The sequence below is a fragment of the Panthera uncia genome (assembly GCF_023721935.1).
Source record: "Panthera uncia isolate 11264 chromosome A1 unlocalized genomic scaffold, Puncia_PCG_1.0 HiC_scaffold_16, whole genome shotgun sequence".
NCBI lineage: Eukaryota > Metazoa > Chordata > Mammalia > Carnivora > Felidae > Panthera > Panthera uncia.
In genome coordinates this window covers 21,640,629-21,661,041 of record NW_026057576.1, presented here as the reverse complement: position 1 = coordinate 21,661,041, position 20,413 = coordinate 21,640,629, and the positions used below count along the sequence as shown (strand labels likewise).

The following is a 20,413-nucleotide window of genomic DNA, read 5'->3' as shown; positions in this document are numbered from 1 at the left end:
TATTTTGAGAGACACAGAGTGCAAATGGTGGAGGGTCAGAGAGAGGGAGAGAGAGAACCCCAAGCAGGCTCCACACTGTCAGCACAGAGTCCAATGTGGGGCTTGAACTCACAAACTGTGAAATCATGACCTGAGTCAAAACCAGGAGTCATGCATTTAACGGACTGAGCCACCGAGGCACCCCTGAATGTACAACAGTTTTTTTTAACCATACTCATATTGAAGAATATCTGGCCTGATTCCAGTTTCTAGCTATCACAAGTAAAAGCTGCTTTGAACATTAGTGCATAGGTTTTATATGAACTTGAGTTTTCATTACTTTGGGATAAATACCCAGAGTATAATTGCAGAATTGTATGGTTATTGTGTGTGTTGTTTAATGAGACTGCCAAAGTATTTTCCAGAGTGGTTGTACCATTTTAAATCCCCACCAGCAATACATGAAGGTTCCAGTTTCTCTGCCTCCTTGCCATCATTTGGTATTGTCACCATTTTTTTTATTTGAGCCATTCTGATAGTATAGGGAGAGCTCACTGAGGTTCTAATTTACATTTCCTATTAGGATAATGGCTAATGATATTGAATATCTTTTCCTATGATTATTTGTGATCTGTATTTCCTCTTTACTAAAAGGTCTCTTCATTATCTGCCCATTTTCTAGTTGGATTGTTTTATTATCATTGAGTTTTACAAATTCTTTATATATTAGGTACGAGTCTTTTACTAGGGAGGTGGCTTACAAATAATTTCTCCTAGTCTGTAGCTTCTTTTTTCATCCTCTTCTGTGGTCTTTCTCATAGCAAAAGATTTTAATTTTGATGAAGTCCTACTTACCAATTTTTCTTTCGTAGATCATGCTTGTGGTATCGAGTCTAAGATCCCAAAGGTTTTCCCCTATGCCTTTTTAAAAAGTTTTATAGCTTCACATTTTATATGTAAGTGCATGATTCATTTTTAGCTTTTAAAAAACTTTTTTAAAGATTATTTTTTTAAGTAATCTCTATACCCATGGCACTGGAATTCACAATTCCATGTTGCATGTTCTAGCCTAGTACCCCATTTTTATTTTATTTTTGTACAAGGTTTAGGATTTAAGTCAAGGTTCTATTATTTTGGCTTATATCCGGATATTCATTTTTTCAGCACTATTTGTTGTAAAGCCAATCCTTTTTCCATTGATTTGCTTTTGTACCTTTTCAAGAAGGGAAAAAGATGATGGGACAAATAGATGTAGTATTTAAACTAACCATTAGCAATAATTGCATTAAATATAAATGGTGTCAGCACCCCCAATTAAAAGTCAAAGATTGTCAAAGTGGTTAAAAAACAAAGACCTGGGGGGCCTGGGTGGCTCAGTCGGTTAAGCGTCCGACTTCAGCTCAGGTCACGATTTCACAGTCTGTGAGTTCGAGCCCCGCGTCGGGCTCTGTGCTGACAGCTCAGAGCCTGGAACCTGCTTCAGATTCTGTGTTTCTCTCTCTCTCTGCCCCTTCCCCACTCATGCTCTGTCTCTCTCTGTCTCAAAAATAAATAAAATATTTGAAAAAAAAAAAAACAAAAACAAAGACCCAACTCTGTGCTGTTTACAACATACCGGTTTTAAATATAAAGATATAAATACCTTAAAAGTAAAAGTATGAACCTCCAAAGATTAGGAGCCTGGATGGAAGTAAGGATAATTCTAAGATTTGTATGTACTGTCAGTGGTTAGGTGGTTGATAACACAGTTAACTACAGAGGATATTGAAGGAGTCATAGCTGATTGGTGATGAGGATAATGAGTTCATGTTAATGTTTGAACATGTGAATATTTGATGGGTTTGCCACATATCCATCTGGAGGGCTGAGATATCTAGTTGGAAATCATGGATCTGGAACTTGAATGAGAAGCTTTAGTCAGAAAGCAGATTTAGGAGTAGAATAGCTATAATTAAAGCCAGGATAATGGCTCAGCCAGCATATATATTGGGAAGAGCATCCTGAGGAATATCAATATTAAAAAAGTAGTAAAGTAAAATGGGAAAGAACTGTCAGAAAGGTCAAGGCCAGCCATAGATTATCTATTTTCTATTCAAGTTCCTTTTGCAAGGCAAAATTATCTTCTAATGATTTGGCTTAGGATAGTACAAAAACATTTCCTGTAATGCAGGTCTAATAATATTCCTCAAAATATCCAGAAAACAATAGCAATTCCTGCCTTCCACTTCTATTATTAATTTATCTACTAGCACTAGAGACCTTGTGCTTACTTGGATAATTACAATCTCTTAGGAACACCTCAACTTGATAGCCTTTAAGTTCTTGACTCTCTGGAATTCCAAAGTTCATGCTTGCTTTTAGAAATTATTCTAATAGTTAATTTCATAATTAACATCATGAAATATGTAGAGTAGACTTATAGCTTCTGCTTTTTCTATCCATATTATTTACTCAGTGGGATTTATTCTAATCTTGCTGATAAAGTCTGGTTTATATCACAAAATCAAGTGGCAAAACAGAGTGAAGTGTTGTCCAGAAAGTGATTATGCTGGCAGTTAATTTCAGTAGCTAAGTAATGAAATGAGACAGCTTGCCTGAGTCTGAAAGAAAAACTGCTTTCTGAGTCCTGGATACAATATAGATATAAATACATAATTTTCAAAAGTTAAGTATTCCACTAAATATTTTCTTTGTAGTCTTTGAAAAAACCATTTGCTGTATTATCTATTTGCTGTGTAAAGAATTACCCCAAGATGTAGCAACTTAAAATAACTAAAGTGTGCTATCTTACAAGTTTCTGAAGGTCAGAAATATGGGAGTGGCTTTGCTGTGTGGTTTTGGCTCTTGTTCTCTCAGGAGAGACCCTCAAGTTCTTAACTAAGGTTGCAGTCAGGTTAGGGCTTTGCTGGAGCTGGAGAATCTGCCTTCAAGTTCACTCACATGGTTGTTGGTAGGCCTTACTTCTTCACTGGTTGTTAGCCAGAGGCTTCTTTTCTTTGCCACATGGACCTCTCTCCATGGGACTTCCGGGAGCCGGAGATGAAACTGCACATTTTTTATAAGCTAATTCAGAAGTGACATGCCATCGCTTCTGCCATGTGCTATTGACCAGACAGACTAACCCTGGTACAGTATAGAAGGGGTCTTCACAAGGGTGTAAATAACCCAGTGTCAGGGATTATTGGTGTGGAGGCTGGCTGCCACAGTTGATATTTAATGTCAATTAGAAAGAAAATCATGTCATCACTTTTCTTCTTTGTGTTTTGCTGTATTTTAATTTGACCCATGATATGGCTATGTTGTATAACATTCTAGAAATATTTCTTGAGTATCCATTATGTGCTAAGCACTGGGATTTTATTTTAGAGCTCTCTAAAGGTCTCATCTGCACCCTGCTAGTCACCTGCTTAAAATCCTTTAATTAGTTAATCCTCTGCTGTTTCCTTGCAATAAACTCTATGTTTTAGCTCTATGGAATGAATCATCTGAGTTTTAAGGGCTTATGTCCCTGATGCCATTTTGAATACTTAATACTTATCATCTCATTTGATTTTTATAACAGCCAACCCTATAAGGAAGTATTACCTTCCTCATTTTATGGGAGCTATATGACATCTCTAGGGTCATATTTTCTCTTGTTCAGAGCCATCTATTCTGCTTTCCACTTGAAATGACTTCTGTCTTTGGGACTCAAATCAGGCATAATCTTCCAGGAAGTTTTCGGCAATGTACCTAATCTGGATTCGATGTCCTTCTCTTGATTTCCAGTATATACCCTGTGCGTATCCTTTGATTATGGAACTTACTGCTCTGTATTGTTGCTTTTTAATTTATTTATCTGTTTCCTTCACTAGACTAGAGACTGTAGCATAGGGATTAAAAACAAGGGCTTTGGAGTGAAAAAGCTTGGGGCCGAATCCTGGATCCACCATTTACTATCTGAGCAATTTAATCTTAGCCTACCTTTCTTCACTTGTAAAATGACATAAAAAATAGTACCTTCCTCTAGAGTTTGTTGTGGGGATGAAATAATATAAATAACGTGCTGGGTGGTTTGCCTGGTATTCAGTAAATCTGTAAACTCTTCAAGGGCAGCATTATTGAATGCTTAATATGTGCCATGTACTGTTCAAAACCTTTGTGTAGTTTATTTAATTCTCACAATAACCCATCGTGGTAGGTACTGTCATTAATGCTACATTCTTCCTTGTGGCGTAGTGCCTGTCACAGAATGTGAGTATTTGTGGAATGGATGAATGAATGAATGATAGATGGAATTGTGGGGAGTAGAGCTAATTTTAGGGCGAGACACCACCATGGAAATGTGGCTAAAAGCATGATAGTCGGCAAAAGAATGACGAGAAAATGTACAAACGAACATGGTTTACATCATTGTATAGGAGCTAATAGCACACACCCTCTAAATAGACTTGGGTTTAAATCCCTGCTCCACAATTTATTGGCCATATGACCTGGGGAAAATTTCTTCTGTACTTCAGGTTCTCTGTCTGTAAAATGAGGATAATAATAGTATGTATTTTATAGATTTACTATGAGGATTACATGAGACCATGTTTCTAAAATATTTAGCATAGAAGTTGGCATACAGTAGATACTCAGTAAGCATTAACTAGTACTATTCTTAAATTGAGAGAATCAAGAAGACAGAATTTTGGTAGTGAAGGAAGTAAAATATTATGAAGTATGTGGTAATGACTTTGCATCATTAATCATAGTTATCAACATTAGATATGATAGAAAGAAAGATCACAGTTGTTATTCTACCTTACAGTGTGGTACCCTCACCAGACAACACCAAGTTTTTGCTGTGGGTCTCAAAATTAGTTCTCATAAAGTTAGTGAAATGTTTCTAATATTCTGCCATCTTACCCTATCGCCACTTTAGCCCAAATGCTGGGAAAATGAGAACCAAAAGTCTTCTGTCAATGATTGACTATGTTATGAGTTAGGAAATTTTTTGAGTTTCACAGTAGAGACTACACTTTTGTATCTGATCTCAAATTTACTTGGGTTATTAGCATTCTAGAACATATAGTTTAGATTGAAAGGATGCCTTTGAAACCTAAGAAGGCAATAAGTGGAGTTATTACAATAGTATTTCTATTTAAGAAAGAGTGAGTCAGTTTTTAGAAGTTTATTCCAGAATTAGAAAAATAAAGTTAGTTCTTGAGGGAGCGGCAGAGGAGAGAGAAATATAAGGGAGATATGGCAGGGATGGCATGGGAAGAAGCTGGAATGGTGGGATTGCATTAGACTCTAGTGAGAAACGTTTCTAAAATGTAGATATTATTAGAATTATACCTGGCATTATCAGAATTTTAGGGGTTGAGGAGAAATCTGACCTGTGTTTTTAATAAAGCTTCCTTGGGGGCCCTGACCTTCCAGCTAAGTTAGAAGCTATATCAGAAAGTAAGAGTTTACCTTATAAAATATAATTGTGGTATTCTAAGGATGACCTAGGCCATTGATAGTCTAAACTTAAAATTAATCATTAGAGATTCTGAACTTGTGTTACACTTAAAGACATATGGCACAATATAACAACTTTCTAAGCTTTGTTTTCTTGAAAACAATTCACTGTCCAGTCATTAAATAATTTTTGACACAAAACTTTGGCACTACAAATAGGTTAAACCTGATGCAATATTTGCTGTCATGGAATAAGATATATAAGTAAAGGGTACTAGTTACATTCCCAAAGGTATAAATCTGATAGAGAGGCCTTAGCTAAGGCAAAACTTATTGAGAAAAATGACTTTAATTGTGATTATTTAATCATAGGATATATGTTTTTGTTTTTTTACTTTTTTACAAATCCTTGTCATCAGCATATTTATAGATAATTGGGTGATTCCTCACTTCAGCATGGCAAGCATGTTTATTCCTCACCTTTGAACTCTTATCCACCCTTCTTGTGCTTTTCTTTTCAGTCAAAACCCTCCCTTCTTTCACAGTTTGACAAAAACTGATTTTCATCATATTCAGACATGCTAGTTTCTTTTCACAAACTTTCATACCCTATTTCTCTTTTAACGTCTGTTTCTCATACTCTATTAGTTCCTTTGATAGTATTCCTCCTACTATATGAATTCTTATTCATTTTGCAAATATTCACTATAGGTTTTCTTATACTTTCAGTTAGAATAAGATTTTTTCTTTGGATTAAGGACAATAACTTTCACACAGTATTTAGGGTAAGTTACAAATAATGACTCTTGAACATGATTTTATCATGACTGCTAGAATGGAGGAAGCTCTCATTGGATATGCTTGCCATGGCCATTGAAGATCGTACTGATAGGAGTGGACTTTTGACTCCTGTAATATTTCATTTAGAAAATGGCTATAGTAGTTTAATTGGATAAATTTTGTCATTGTGCTTGGAGCTGCCTACCCAGAGCAATTATGTCAAACATCTTTAAGTATACTCTGACCTAGTTTTAGAATTCTTGGCTAATTTTGAGTTAGGAATTCCTTTCTTAAAACAGTATTTTAAAATTAATGCAACAAATGCAAAATATAACATATTGTGTGAGCTACATCTTTAGAAAAGACTTTAAATAATACCCAATACCACAAAATAACTTAATTTGAAATAAAATAAGATCTGAGGCACCTGGGTGGTTTAGTCAGTTAAGTGTCCAACTTTGGCTCAAGTCATGATCTCACAGTTCATGAGTTCAAGCCCTGTGTGGGGCTTGCTGCTGGCAGCGCAGAGCCTGCTTCAGCTCCTCTGTCCCCCTTTTTCTCAGCCCCTTCCCCACTCATGCTGTCTCTCTAAAAAATAAATAAACGTTTAAAAAAAAAAAGATCTACCCAAATTGATATATTCTCATTGCTTTTGAAAGAGTCGATGAAGATACCAATTTAGAAAATACTTTAAAAAATTTTTTTTAACATTTATTTATTTTTGAGAGACAGAGAGAAAGCATAATTAGGGGAGGGGCAGAGAGAGGGAGACACAGAATCAGGAACAGGCTTCAGGCTCCGAGCTGTCAGCATAGAGCCCAACTTGGGACTTGAACCCACGAACCATGAGATCATGACCTGAGCCAAAGTCGGACCTTAACTGACTGACCCACCCAGGTGCCCCTTGAAAATACTTTTAAAAATGCATTTTGGGGTACATGGTTGTTTTAAATATTTGTGTGTACCACATACAAAAATACACTCAAAATGGATGAAAGACCTCAATGTAAGACAGGAAGCCATCAAAATCCTCGAGAAGGCAGGCAGAAACCTCTTTGACCTTTGCCTCAGCAACTTCTTACTCAACACGTCTCCAGAGGCAATGGAAACAAAAGCAAAAACAAACTATTGGGACCTCATCAAAATAAAAAGCTTCTGCACAGTGAAGGAAACAATCAGCAAAACTAAAAGGCAACTGACAGAATGGGAGAAGATATTTGCAAATGATGTATCAGATAAAGGGTTAGTATCCAAAATCTATGAAGAATTTCTCAAACTCAACACCCAAAAAACAAATAATCCAGTGAAGAAATGGGCAAAAGACATGAATAGACACCTCTCCAAAGAAGACATCCAGATGGCCAACTGACACATGAAAAAATGCTCAACATCAGTCATCATCAGGGAAATATCAATAAAAACCACAATGAGATGCCACCTTACACCTGTCAGAATGGTTAACATTAACAGCTCTGGCAACAACAGATGTTGGCGAGGATGCGGAGAAAGAGGATTTCTTTTCCACTGCTGGTGGGAGTGCAAGCTGGAGCAGCCACTCTGGAAAACAGTATGGAGGTTCCTCAGAAAGTTAAAAATAGAACTACTGTATGACCCAGCGATTGTACTATTAGGTATTTATCCAAGGGATACAGGTATGTTGTTTCCAAGGGGCACATGCACCCCAATGTTTATAGCGGCACTATCAACAATAGCCGAAGTATGGAAAGAGCCCAAATGTCCATCAATAGATGAATGGATAAAGAAGATGTGGTAAGTATATACCATGAAGTATTACTCAGTAATTAAAAGAATGAAATGTTGGGGCGCCTGGGTGGCTCAGTCGGTTGGGCGGCCGACTTCGGCTCAGGTCATGATCTCACGATCCGTGAGTTTGAGCCCCGCGTAGGGCTCTGTGCTGACAGCTCGGAGCCTGGAGCCTGTTTCAGATTCTGTGTCTCCCTCTCTCTCTGCCCCTCCCCTGTTCATGCTCTGTCTCTCTCTTTCTCAAAAATAAAATAAAAACGTTTAAAAAAAATAAAAAAATAAAAGAATGAAATGTTGCCATTTGCAACTACCTGGATGGAACTAGAGGGTATTATGCTAAGCGAAATTAGAGAAAGATAAATATCATATGACTTCACTTATATGAGGACTTTAAGACACAGAACAGATGAACACAAGGGAAGGGAAGCAAAAATAATATAAAAATAAGGAGGAGACAAAACATAAGAGACTCTTAAATATGGAGAACAAACAGAGGGTTACCGGAGGGATTGTAGGAGGGGGGATGGGCTAAAACAGGTAAGGGGCATTAAGGAATCTACTCCTGAAATCATTGTTGCACTATATGCTAACTAACTTGGATGTAAATTTAAAAATATATATACGTGTGTGTGTAAAATTGTATATAATTGATATAATAACATTACTACTACTTTGACGTTTTCAAGTCCTGGGGCGCCTGGGAGGCTCAGTTGGTTGAGTGTCTGACTCTTGATTTTGGCTCAAGTCATGACCGCAGGGTCGTGGGAATGAGCCCCTTGTCAGACTCTACGCTGAACGTGGAGCCTACTTAAGATTCTCTTTCTCGGGGTACCTGGGTGGCCCAGTCAGCTAAGAGTCCAACTCTTGGTTTTGGCTCACGTCATGATCTCAGAGTTGGTGAGTTCAAGCCCCACATTGGGCTCTGTGCTGTCAGTGAGGAGCCTGCTTAGGATTCTCTCTCTCTCCCTCCCTTTCCATCCCCACGTGTGCTCACTCTCTCTCAAAATAAGTAAATTTAAAAAAATAATTGAAAAATATAAAGATTCTCTTTCCCCCCTCTGTTCCCTCCCCCACTCACGCTCTCTCTAAAATAAAAAAATAAATTAATTAAAGTTTTCAAGTTCTTAAAAATATCTGCTTTTAGTCTGTAATGTAACAAAGGGATTGCTGTTTTGGGAGACTTTTTAAAAATTCCTTCAAATGATCACTTATAGTGAAAATCTAGTTAGAATTTTGGTTCTCTTTTGCATAATTTCTTATATTTAACGAGTGTGTTTTTCAAAAACAATTCTTCTAACTCAAACATTGCTCAAACGGGTTATAATATAAATTGTCGAGTATTGTCAAAATTTGATTCATAGTTCATCATTATATTATTCTGGTATTTACTATACCAAATAGTTACCCTTGAAAGAAAAAATAATATTTTATATAAGCTGTCACTGTTTGGTAAGTTATGTAATTATTTTAAGCAAATATTGTAGAAGTCCTCTCTGATTAAATAAATATGACTTTGTGTTGTTTTTTGAGAGAAGAATGATCATCAGGAATATTTAACTTTATTAAATAGTGTATAATACCAGAATTAGCTTTGGTAAAATTAATTCATGCACTTGCTTTATTGCTGCTGTCTTTTGTACTAAGAAATTAATGAAATATTATAGTATAGTCATAGTGCATACGAGCTCAGACTCTGCAGCCTGGCCGCCTAAGTTCAAATGCCTTTGTTAGCTTCATTTTCTGTGTCAAGTGGGGATAGTATACCTACATCGTAGGGTTTTGTGAAAATTAAACGCATACATGCAGTAAGCATTTACTAAATGCTACTATTGTTAATGACAGATATTAATATGGATTTATTTTCCAGGAAATCCTTTGGATAAAGATGAAAAATAATAGTGAAATTAATAAAATATTTTTAATAATTCATAATTAATACTACTAGTTCTAGGAGGCTACTGTATTCATTATGTAAAAATAGCTTAAAAGAGTTTTGGTTTTTATATTTATAAATGTCAAAAGTTATTATCCTGTGCTCTGAAAATAATTTTAGTGTATAATACAGTATTGTTTGAATTTACTAGAATAGCGAAATTTTCTAATCTGTAAAATTAGTAGTGGTAACGCTTAATTCACAGGTTTATTTTGAGGATTACATGAAATAATACATTTGTAAACTTTGTAAAAAACTTTGTAAACTCAAAGTGCTTTAATCCTGTCTAAGGAAACGATAAAAATAATACATCATTGTGCTTTGCCAAATGTATTTTAAATTAACTTTCATTATCAATTTAGTGTTCAGTGCCCCAAAGGGCAAATTTCATATTAGGGTCATGCAAGTATAAGTTATTGCCTCCTTAAATTTTGCATCCAAGGCGCCTCTCTTGCTTTACCCTAGTCCTGGCCCTGGCCCTGTTTTATACTACTTATAGACATTTTTCTTTTGGAGAGAAGAAAAGCTGAAAGACATTTGTGTTGATAACATACTACTGCTGAAATATAAATAACCCAGAGTATACTGGTAATTTCATTATTTTCCGTTCTGCTTACAGTGAAGCTGAGGACTAAATTAAGTAAATAGTAGGCTTTTCTTTTTTAAATTTCAGATCAGTAGCATTAATTCCTGAGTTACATGCACACAACTCCAAAGTTGTTTGCTCTCACTAGACTTGGTACTAAACATGCCTGGCACATTCTTCACTAATAACGGAGCTAAGAAATTGATAGGAAATTCTGTCACTTGTAACAGAGTTAAGGCAGTATGGATTATAGTGACCTCTATCTCCTGCAGTACATTCCTGAAAGCAAACAATAAATCATTCAATTAATCAAATATTTTTAGAACCCCAGTTCTATGCTACAAATACATATAATAGGAAACAAGGCACAATTAAACTAGCTATCTCTATATTAGTGATTTTTGACACAAAAAATCCGTATCTTAAAACATAGTTTCTATTGTAATAGATGTTCCATTTCTCTTAGCATGGTCAGACTTTGTAGCATGGTCTTTAGGATTTTGCATCATCAAACAGCTACCCACCTTTTTCTCTAGCAGTCTCTCCACTACTATACCACCACTTTACTTTAGTACTAGTAGTGTCTTTTTTAGTTCCTAAACTAACATCAGTTTCTTATCACATTTTCTTTCATCTTAGGAAACCTCTGCCTCCTGCTTCTCTCAAAGTACAACTTCTCTTCACATCTCAGCATCCATGTTACCTTCTCAGATATATCTTCCTTGAACTTACCCCCTCTACCAGGGTTTCCATTTGTATTCTTCATGAGAAACTCTATTGTTTCATAGATTTTTTCTGAATGTGTCATTCCTTGTTTATTGTCTGCCTCTTCCCACTGGACTCTGAGCACCATGTGGGGAGGAGGAATATCTTTCCCTGGAACTATTTCATAGACAAAACTAATAGTTTTACTCCAGATTGCCTAAGTGCTCCAAGGTACTCTACTGTACTTCACTTTGAACAAAAGCCTTCTAAGAATAGGCATTCTGAAATGATTTTCCTGTTTTTGCTTTCTTTATGGCTAAGGTACACATACTATGTTTGACTAATGCTTGAGGGAAAAAGATGGGGGAAAGCAGTAGGTAAATACTTTATTTTTAAAAGATCTAGGGTATATATAACTAAGAAACTTCTATTTTTAATCTTATCCTCACTTTAAGGCAGAATTAACCTCAAAGAATTTTGAACACTTTTTACCTACTCACTTCATTTATTCAATAAATGTTGAGTCCCTACTGTGTGCCAGGCATTTTTAGACATTGGAAATGCTGTTGTGAACAAGATAACTGGAGGAGACAATAAACAAGTAAACAAATGAATGCATAATATAATTTCAAATAGTGATCAGTACTATGAAGAAAATAAGGCAGAGTTGGGAGTAGCAAACAAGTGGGAATTATGACTGCTTTGGACAGGATGTTCAGAGAAGGCTTTGCTGAGAAGGTGCTATTTGAGGAGACAATGTGAATAATAGAGTGGGCTGAGCCATGGAAAATTCTGGCAAAGAGCACTGCAGACAGAGGAAAGAGCATATATGGAAACAGAGACAGAATCATGCTGTGTTCAAGGAATATAAAGATGACTAGTATGACAGGAGTAAAAGGAGGAAAGTAGTAGAAAGTGAAGCCTGGGAGGTAACAAGGGCCAGACATTAAGTTTGGATTTACTCTAGTGTGATGAGAAGTCATTGAGTAGGGTGGAGGGTGTGAGGAATAGCCTATTAACTCTATTGAGAAGAGCTGGGAGGCAGCAAGAGTGGAAGTGTTGAAAAACAGTTGGAGGATGCTTTTGTGGTAGTACAGACAAGAGATAATAATGACTTAGACTACAGTAATGTTAGAGATGATGAGAAGTTAGACTTGGGATATATTTGGAAGTTAGAGTCAGCATGACTTTCCTGGATGGGATAGTGGAGTGTGAGGGAAAAAATAATTGAAGATGACTCCTTTTTTGCTTTGGACAACAGGTTATAATGAGTGATAATGATATGGGAAAACTAGAAAACAGCAAGAGTATTTTGGTGGTAGAGGATTATCGAAGTTTATTTTGCACATAGACCTCAATTGAATATGTTGAGTAAGTGGAAGAAGACAGACGTTTCTGAAATGATTCTTCCAGTCCATTGGTATCTGGCAATTGGAGGGTTGTTTGTAATTTTTAATTCCTAGCATAGGGCCACTTACCAAGTAGACAAACAACAAATATTGGGTGGATAGACAGATGGAATGTATGAGGTATACATTCATATATTTGAACAGATACATCATCCTTTGTATAAAAGCATTTATTATGTATAAACAAGAACCATAATAATTTCAAATGCTTACGTAGCACTCTGTGCCAGGCTTTGTTCTAAATGCTTAACATGTGTTATTCCCTTTATTCTCACAATACTGTAAGTTACTATCATGATTAGTATCTCCACATAACAGTTCAGAAGAGTGAATCATACGAGGTTAAGCAACTTGTCCAAAGTTACGCAACCAATAAGTGGCTGGGATTTGATTCTGTGTGGTGTGGCTCCAGAGTCTCATGCCTGACCACTGCACTGTGCTTCTTTCCCACTATCATGACATACTCATTATAAACATATCTATATATCTGTGTTGGGGGGAGATGGAGGAATAAAAGGGATACTTGAGTGAAACATGAAGACTATTGGTTAAAAAATGCTACCTTAACCCTTGGAGGAGGCATTCACTTTAGTATAATACTATTATGCTAATCCGCAGCCCAGCTTGTGCTAATCTGAAGAGAAAGTAGAATGCCTGATTTGTAGTATACCTAAATCCTGTGAAGGCTCAGGTTTACTTGCATTTCTTAGTGAGTCTTAGGGTCTCTTCAAATATCATTGAAATAAAAATGGGAATAGGCCACTCCTGCTGAATATATGGATTTATATATGGATTTATACCCACACTATTTTAGTTAAATAAGTATATTCAATTTGTCAGTGGCTAGAATATGTAAAACATTGAATATGACTACATGTATTAATTGGTGTTGTTAGCCTTACCTTACTCCAATGAAAGCCTTTACTTAGATTGCACTTCAGAGTGCCCCTAATGAAAGGAAAGAATTATTTATAATAAAAATCATGTTATGAAGCTGTAGGAAAAAACCTTAGTATTATTTATTTTTTAAAGATTTAATTTAACTTGGTTTATTGTGGTTTTAGTCAAACAAGTTTTTAGTTTTTATGTAGTCAAATCAGTTCATCTTTTTCTTTGACTTCTGGATTTTGGTTAAGCCTGCAAAGTCCTTTTTTTTTTTGGATATCACAGATCATTTAGTGAAACATTTTAAAAACTGATGAAAACAATGCTAACATAAAACACAGTAACCACACAAAACCAAATCTGTCAGCAATTATAAATGTCTAAAATCACTGAAATTTGGTTAAGCGTCCACCTTCGGCCCAGGTCATGATCTCATGATTTGTGAGTTTGAGCCCCACGTTGGGCTCTGTGCTGACAGCTAAGAGCCTGGAGCCTGCTTTGGATTCTATGTCGTCTTCTCCCTCTGCCCCACCCCCACTTGCACTCCATCTCTCTCTGTCTCTCAAAAATGAATAAACATTTAAAAAATCACCCAAATTGGATTAAAAAACCCCAAAACCTAAATATATGTTGTATTCAAATAATGTTACTCAGCAATGTTGAAAATAAAAGAACAGAGAAAGGCATATTGGGCTAATAGTAAGAGAAAAAGAAGTCACAATCTTAACATCGGTTTAATAGGTTCAACATAATACAATTAAGGAGTAGAAAGCCATGTTGTAATGTTCAAGAATGCAATCTTTAGTGAAGATTTGGCAGTTCTGAATATACACTCAGTAGCATAGTATTCAAATTCATTGAGAAAAAACTTCTTATATGAAATAGTAAGAAATGCATTATTAGTATAAGGAGACTTTAACTCATGCTTCCCAACCCACCATAGCTCAAGTGGACAAAAGATAAATATATGGAAGATGTAAATGCTATAATTAGTAAACATGTAATTGATATATAAAGTTCTATAGGCTGAAAGTAGTTTTCCAGTGCCCATGGAATGTTTATAAAAGTATTTATATGTTAGGCCATAAAAGAAAGTAAGTTCCAAATGTAAGAAATAAGCAGCTTCTCTGATTATATATTATAGTAGAAAATAAACTTGTGAGATAGAAAGAACGCCTTATCACCTAGAACCTTTTTCTTCAATGTTAAATGGTCCTTATTGTAAAAATTAGTATTAGTAATAATGTTACTCATGACTTCATTATAAAATTTTTAATTGTGTTTACACATCACTTTGTGTAAATACTCTTGATCTCAGGGTCATGAGTTCAAGCCCCATGTTGGGAGTAGAGGTTACTTAAAAAAAAAAAAGAAAAGAAAAGAAATAGAATATATAGTTCTATAATAGAAATAAAGTGATGTTAAGGAGAGATTTTTATCTCTCTGTTCATGAGTGGGAATGGGGTATAACTTACCTTTTTGTGATGTCCTTGACGAGTTTTAGTATCATTGTTGTACTAGCCTCATAAGATGAGATCAAGAAAGTTTCTACTTTTTCCACTGTCAGTAAAGTTTGAGTAAAAGTGTAATTATCTGTTCTTTTTATGTTTGGTAGACTTTGCCGGTAAAACCAAAGGTGTTTGATATGCTTAGTATTTTCCTTATGGGGAGATTTTTAATTATTGATTCTAGTTTTTTAATAGTTTATATAGGACTATTACTACTTTATTTTATTGTTTAGTTCATTTATATTTCTGTGGAATTTTCTACTTGGTCTAAGTTTTCCAATTTATTGGCATAAAACTATTCATAACAATTCCCTATTATCTTCCTAATTTTTGTGATAATAGTCCCACTTTTTGTTCCTATTACTGTTTATTTCTTCTCCTTTTCTCAATCTGACTGGAGATTTAATTTTTCTAGTTAATTCAAAGAACCAGTTACTAGCTTTGTGATCAAACAGTGCATGTATCTTTTAGTTTCATTAAATTATGCTCATATCTTTATTATTTGTCTTTGTGCCATATTTAGGTATTTTCTGTGTATTTCTCCCTAACTTTTAATTTCTTTTCTAACATAAACATTTCAAGTTATGCGTTTTTCTGGTCCTTTATTTTATGTATATAGAACAAAAATTGGCAATCAGTATTTTCAAAGTGAAGAAAAGGATCTCATTTGAATTCTAAGTCACTGCTGTCAATTGTAACTAACTTTGTAGCACTCCCCATGTCAGGCAGTAGGATTTTGTTATGCACATGGGAAAATCATACTTACCAGTGTGGTTTTAATGTCATCTGGTTTCATATAGGATTCACCTTTATTTGATCTTATTAAACAAGCAAAGGACCGAGAAGGACCAGCTGATCACCTTGAATCTGCTTGTACTCTCAGCCTTCCTCTCCAGAGTAATCACACTGCAGCAGATATGTAAGTAGAATGTATGCCGTGCTATTAACTCAACCTGCAAATAGGTTTTGAGCATGGTGTAATGCAAGATATAGAAACTGTAAGGAATAGAATTTTGAATAAGACATTGTTCTTGCTTTGAGGGAGCAGGAATATAAGATACATGACCCAAGTAAAGATCATATAAAAGTGGTACCAAGTGCTACTGAAATCACTCATGTTTGATGTAATGAGGATGGTTTTCATGGCAGAGATGGCAATTTAGTTAGGTCTGAAAGATGGAAAGTGGGATTTCTCTATGGAAACTGGAGAGGAGGGAGGAGACAGAAGGTGTTGCAAGAGTCAGAAATGGCATGAGTTCCAAAGTGTAATGCCAAGAAAGCAGGAAACATTTTCAGGGAGTACAGATCAATGCATTTGGGGTAAAGCATAGGATAGGCATAGGGATTAGCGTAGGATATGAAACTAAATCAGTTAATAGGTACACGATGATGATGATGGTGACGATAATGGAAGAAAAAAGCAAATAGCTAACATTTATTGAGGGTTCACTATGGGCTGGACAGTTGGCTAAATACTTGAGATTGTTTTTTTTCCCCCATTTGGTCTTAATAACATCCCTATAAGGTGATATATACTGCTATCAGCCTCAGTTCTCTGTAAAATAGGAATTAGAGGAATAAGGTAACTTGCCAAAACTCAACAGAAATCAAACCCAAGCAATCTGACCCTGAAGTGCATGCTCCTAAGCATTCTAGCTCTTCTGCCTTTCATGGAAGTGTACCTAATGTTGTTTCTATTTAGTTTTGTCTAGGAATTGACATTATAGTGCTCTGTGATTAGTTCAGGGACTACTTTCCAGAGATGTCCTTTCCATGCTAACTTGTACCCAAACTATTTCTAGCATATGATGCTTCTGCCTTTACATATAAATTTGTTGGCTAAGTTATGCATTAATATAAATAATCAAGCATTATCTTTTTCTTTAATTCAGTAAGCAGTTGTCTAAGTGCCAGGAAGTTTTCTAGACTCTGGGAATAAAAGGTGGGTAAGGTGGACTAGGTTCTTCTCTTCATAGTGCTTATATTATGGAGGAAGTAAACTAATATATGATGTGCTTTTAGAGTCTACTAGGTTTGGGGTGCCCGGCTGGCTCAGTCAGTACAGCATGTGACCCTTGATTTCAGGGTCATGAGTTCAAGCCCCATGTTGGGAGTAAAGATTACTTAAAAAGAAAAAAAAATAGAGTATATTAAGTTTTATAATGGAAATAAGTGATATGAAAGCGAGAAACTGAGAGTGTAGGAATGTTTAGGGAAACTTTTTCTAATAAAGTGATATTGCACCTGACACCTCAAGGACAGATGGATGCTGACCAGACATGAATCTTCATGAGATGCATTCCAGGCAGAGCAAACAGTAAGTGTGGTGGCCCTAGGGCAGATCAAACTTAGCTGGTCTGAGGAACAGAAGGAAATCCCAGTGTGCTTGGGGTAAAGTGAGCAAGAGGAGGTTGGAGGTACAATAAGACAAGTTTGGAGAGGCAAACCAGGGCTGGACCTTTTAGGTTTCCATGGGCCATAGGAAGGGGTTTGGATTTTAGAAGGGCAGTGGGAAAGCATTAAAGTTTTAAGTAAGGGTGCAGCTTGCTATAATTTGTATTTTTAAAGAGCCATTTTCTAGCTGCTGTTTGAAGTGCAGATTGGTTTGGAGGAGGGTAAAGAAGTAGGAAGACCAGTTTGGAGATAATTTCCATAGTCCAAGTGAGAGAGGTAGGTGACTTGGTCTAAGATACATCAGTAGAGATAGAAAGAAATGGAAAGATCTAGGATGTATTTTAGAGGAAGATTTAATAAGATTTCGTTTTGCATTGAGTTTGAAGAATTGGGAAGAGGAAGAAATTAAACATAACTCCTATATTTTAGACTTAAGAAACAGGATGTAATGTGGAGCCATTTATTGAAACGGGAAAAACGGAGGGAAGAAATCAAGAGCTCCCCTTTGGCCTTCTTAAGTTTGAGATTCAAGTAGTGATGTCCTGTAGGTAATTGAATATTTGTACCTAGAACTCAAGGGAGATTAACTTCTATCCAAGTTAAATTTGTCTACAATATTATGAATTAGTGAATTGAAGGGAAATACCAGATTGGAAGTAGACTAGACCCTGTTACTTAAAAGATTATGATGGTGATTCCCTTTTCTTAGTGTATTAGTTAACATACTATATGTAGTGGAAACATCCATAGTAAGGTTTAAATCCTCAGAATTACTTCTCAGCTACAGGACAAAATTATAAAGTAGCTCTGGATTATCCTATAAAAGGTAACACAAGAGTGGTAGAATGTCAGAAATTGAGATATAATATTTACTAATATCTTCCTTGATTTATGCCTGACATGTTTAGTATACAGGTATAAATCTTCCTTGATAATGTTATCTGAAGTATTAGAATTATGTACTGTGTAATTTAGGTGGTATGTGTGTGTGTATAACTGAAGTTTTATCATATATATGAACCATAGTTATCAATGAAGCATTTTTTTTAAGTTTATTTATTAGCTGAGAGACAGAGAGAGAGAGAGAGAGAGAGAGAGAGAGAGAGAGAATCCCAAGCAGGCTGTGTGCTGTCACTGCAGAGTTCCATGTGGGGTTCAAACCCATGAACTGTGAGATCATGGCATCAGCTGAAACCAAGAGTTGGATGCTCTAACTGACTGAGCCAACCAGGTGCCCTATCAATGCAACATTTTTAAGAGGAAAATCAGAAACATGACAACACTATTTTGGTGTCAATAACTTATTCTTTTAAGCTAGAGTTATTTTATGATCTCAATCTCACTGTAACTATTAAAATTGAGCATATATACAAATGTAGCTGTCTTTTTCTTTTTCCAGTAAAGCAGTAACTCCCAGAAAAAGCCATTTCTTAAAATAGTTAGAAATTATAACAACCAGCTTAGTTTTCCTCTTAGGCAGTATCTTTTCTAGCTTGTATTTAAATAGCTTGCTGAATGAAGGAATTTGATGTATAATAACAAACTAAATAGATATGTTTAGATGCATGTGTACAGCTGTGTTTGTGTGTGCATGAGAGAGAGAGAAAGAGAAAGAGACTCTTAGCGAACTTCAAATGAAGTCTTTTCCTTTGAATATGTCTAGGTATCTTTCTCCAATCAGATCCCCAAAGAAAAAAGGAACTACACGTGTAAATTCTACTGCAAACACAGAGGCACAAGCAACCTCAGCCTTCCAGACTCAGAAGCCATTGAAATCTACCTCCCTTTCACTTTTTTACAAAAAAGGTTAGTAGATGATTACTTTCAAGAACGTGACCTCTGAAACCTGGCTGGGTTCAAATCATGGCCCTTCTGCTTACTAGGTTTGACTTTGTCACCTATTATCTCTGTGCTTCAGTTGCTTCATCTGTAAAGTGGAAATGATAATAATAATGTATTTTATAATAATAATCTACCTTATAGGGTTTTTGAGTTAATTAAATGTATTAATACATAAATGCTTCAAACAGGGCTTAGCACATAGTAAGCACTCAAAAAGTGTTGGATGTTGGTATTGTTGCTGCTGCCGCGTTTGTTATGCCTTCAAATTTGTTTTTGGAAATGTTTGCCCCTGACAGTACCTCTACTGTTCAGGTGTGTATGTAAAGTTAAGACTGTTAAAGTGTGCTGTGGTCTAGTTCAGGCATATTTCCTGGTAATTAGGTTGTAGAGCATTCTCTGATTGTGTGTGTATGAGGTGGGGCAGTTGTGTCTGTGCATGTGTATATACATCTGACCCTTGAACAATGTAGGGGTTAGGGGCGCTGATCTCCCATGAAGCCAGAAATCTGCATACAGCTTTTGACTCCCCAGAAACTTTACTCATAGCCTACTGTTGACTAGAAGTCTCACCGACAGCATAAACAATTGGCACGTATTTTGTATGTTATATGTATTATATACTGTACTCTTACAATAAAGGAAGTTAGAGAAAAGTATTATTAAGAAAATCAGGGGTGCCTGGGTGGCTCAGTCAGTGAAGCATCCAACTCTTGACTTCGGCTTAGGTCATGATCTCACAGTTTCATGAGTTTGAGCCCCTACCTCAGGCTCTGCGCTGCCCCTTCAGAGCCAGCTTGAGATTCTCTCTCTCTCTCTGTCTCTCTCTCTCTCTCTCTCCCTCTCCTTCTCCCTCTCCTTCTCCTTCTCCTTCTCCCTCTCCTTCTCCTTCTCCCTCTCCTTCTCCTTCTCCCTCTCCTTCTCCCTCTCCTTCTCCCTCTCCTTCTCCCTCTCCTTCTCCCTCTCCTTCTCCCTCTCCTTCTCCCTCTCCTTCTCCCTCTCCCTCTCCTTCTCCTTCTCCCTCTCCTTCTCCCTCTCCTTCTCCCTCTCCTTCTCCCTCTCCTTCTCCCTCTCCTTCTCCCTCTCCTTCTCCCTCTCCTTCTCCCTCTCCTTCTCCCTCTCCCTCTCCCTCTCCCTCTCCTTCTCCCTCTCCTTCTCCCTCTCCCTCTCCCTCTCCCTCTCCCTCTCCCTCTCCCTCTCC

The 20,413-nt window shown here is 36.3% G+C and overlaps 1 protein-coding gene across 7 annotated transcripts in view; it reads left to right on the top strand.

Moving 5' to 3' along the window:
- Positions 1-20,413, top strand: part of RB1 (RB transcriptional corepressor 1) — a 191,534-nt gene that overhangs the window by 149,552 nt on the left and 21,569 nt on the right. For 6 of the 7 annotated variants that reach the window (XM_049646925.1, XM_049646924.1, XM_049646923.1 and 3 more), the window contains 2 exons: positions 15,780-15,898; positions 19,037-19,179. In XM_049646925.1, coding sequence (XP_049502882.1) covers positions 15,780-15,898; positions 19,037-19,179 — 262 coding nt within the window. The other variant, XM_049646927.1, reaches the window with a different exon arrangement.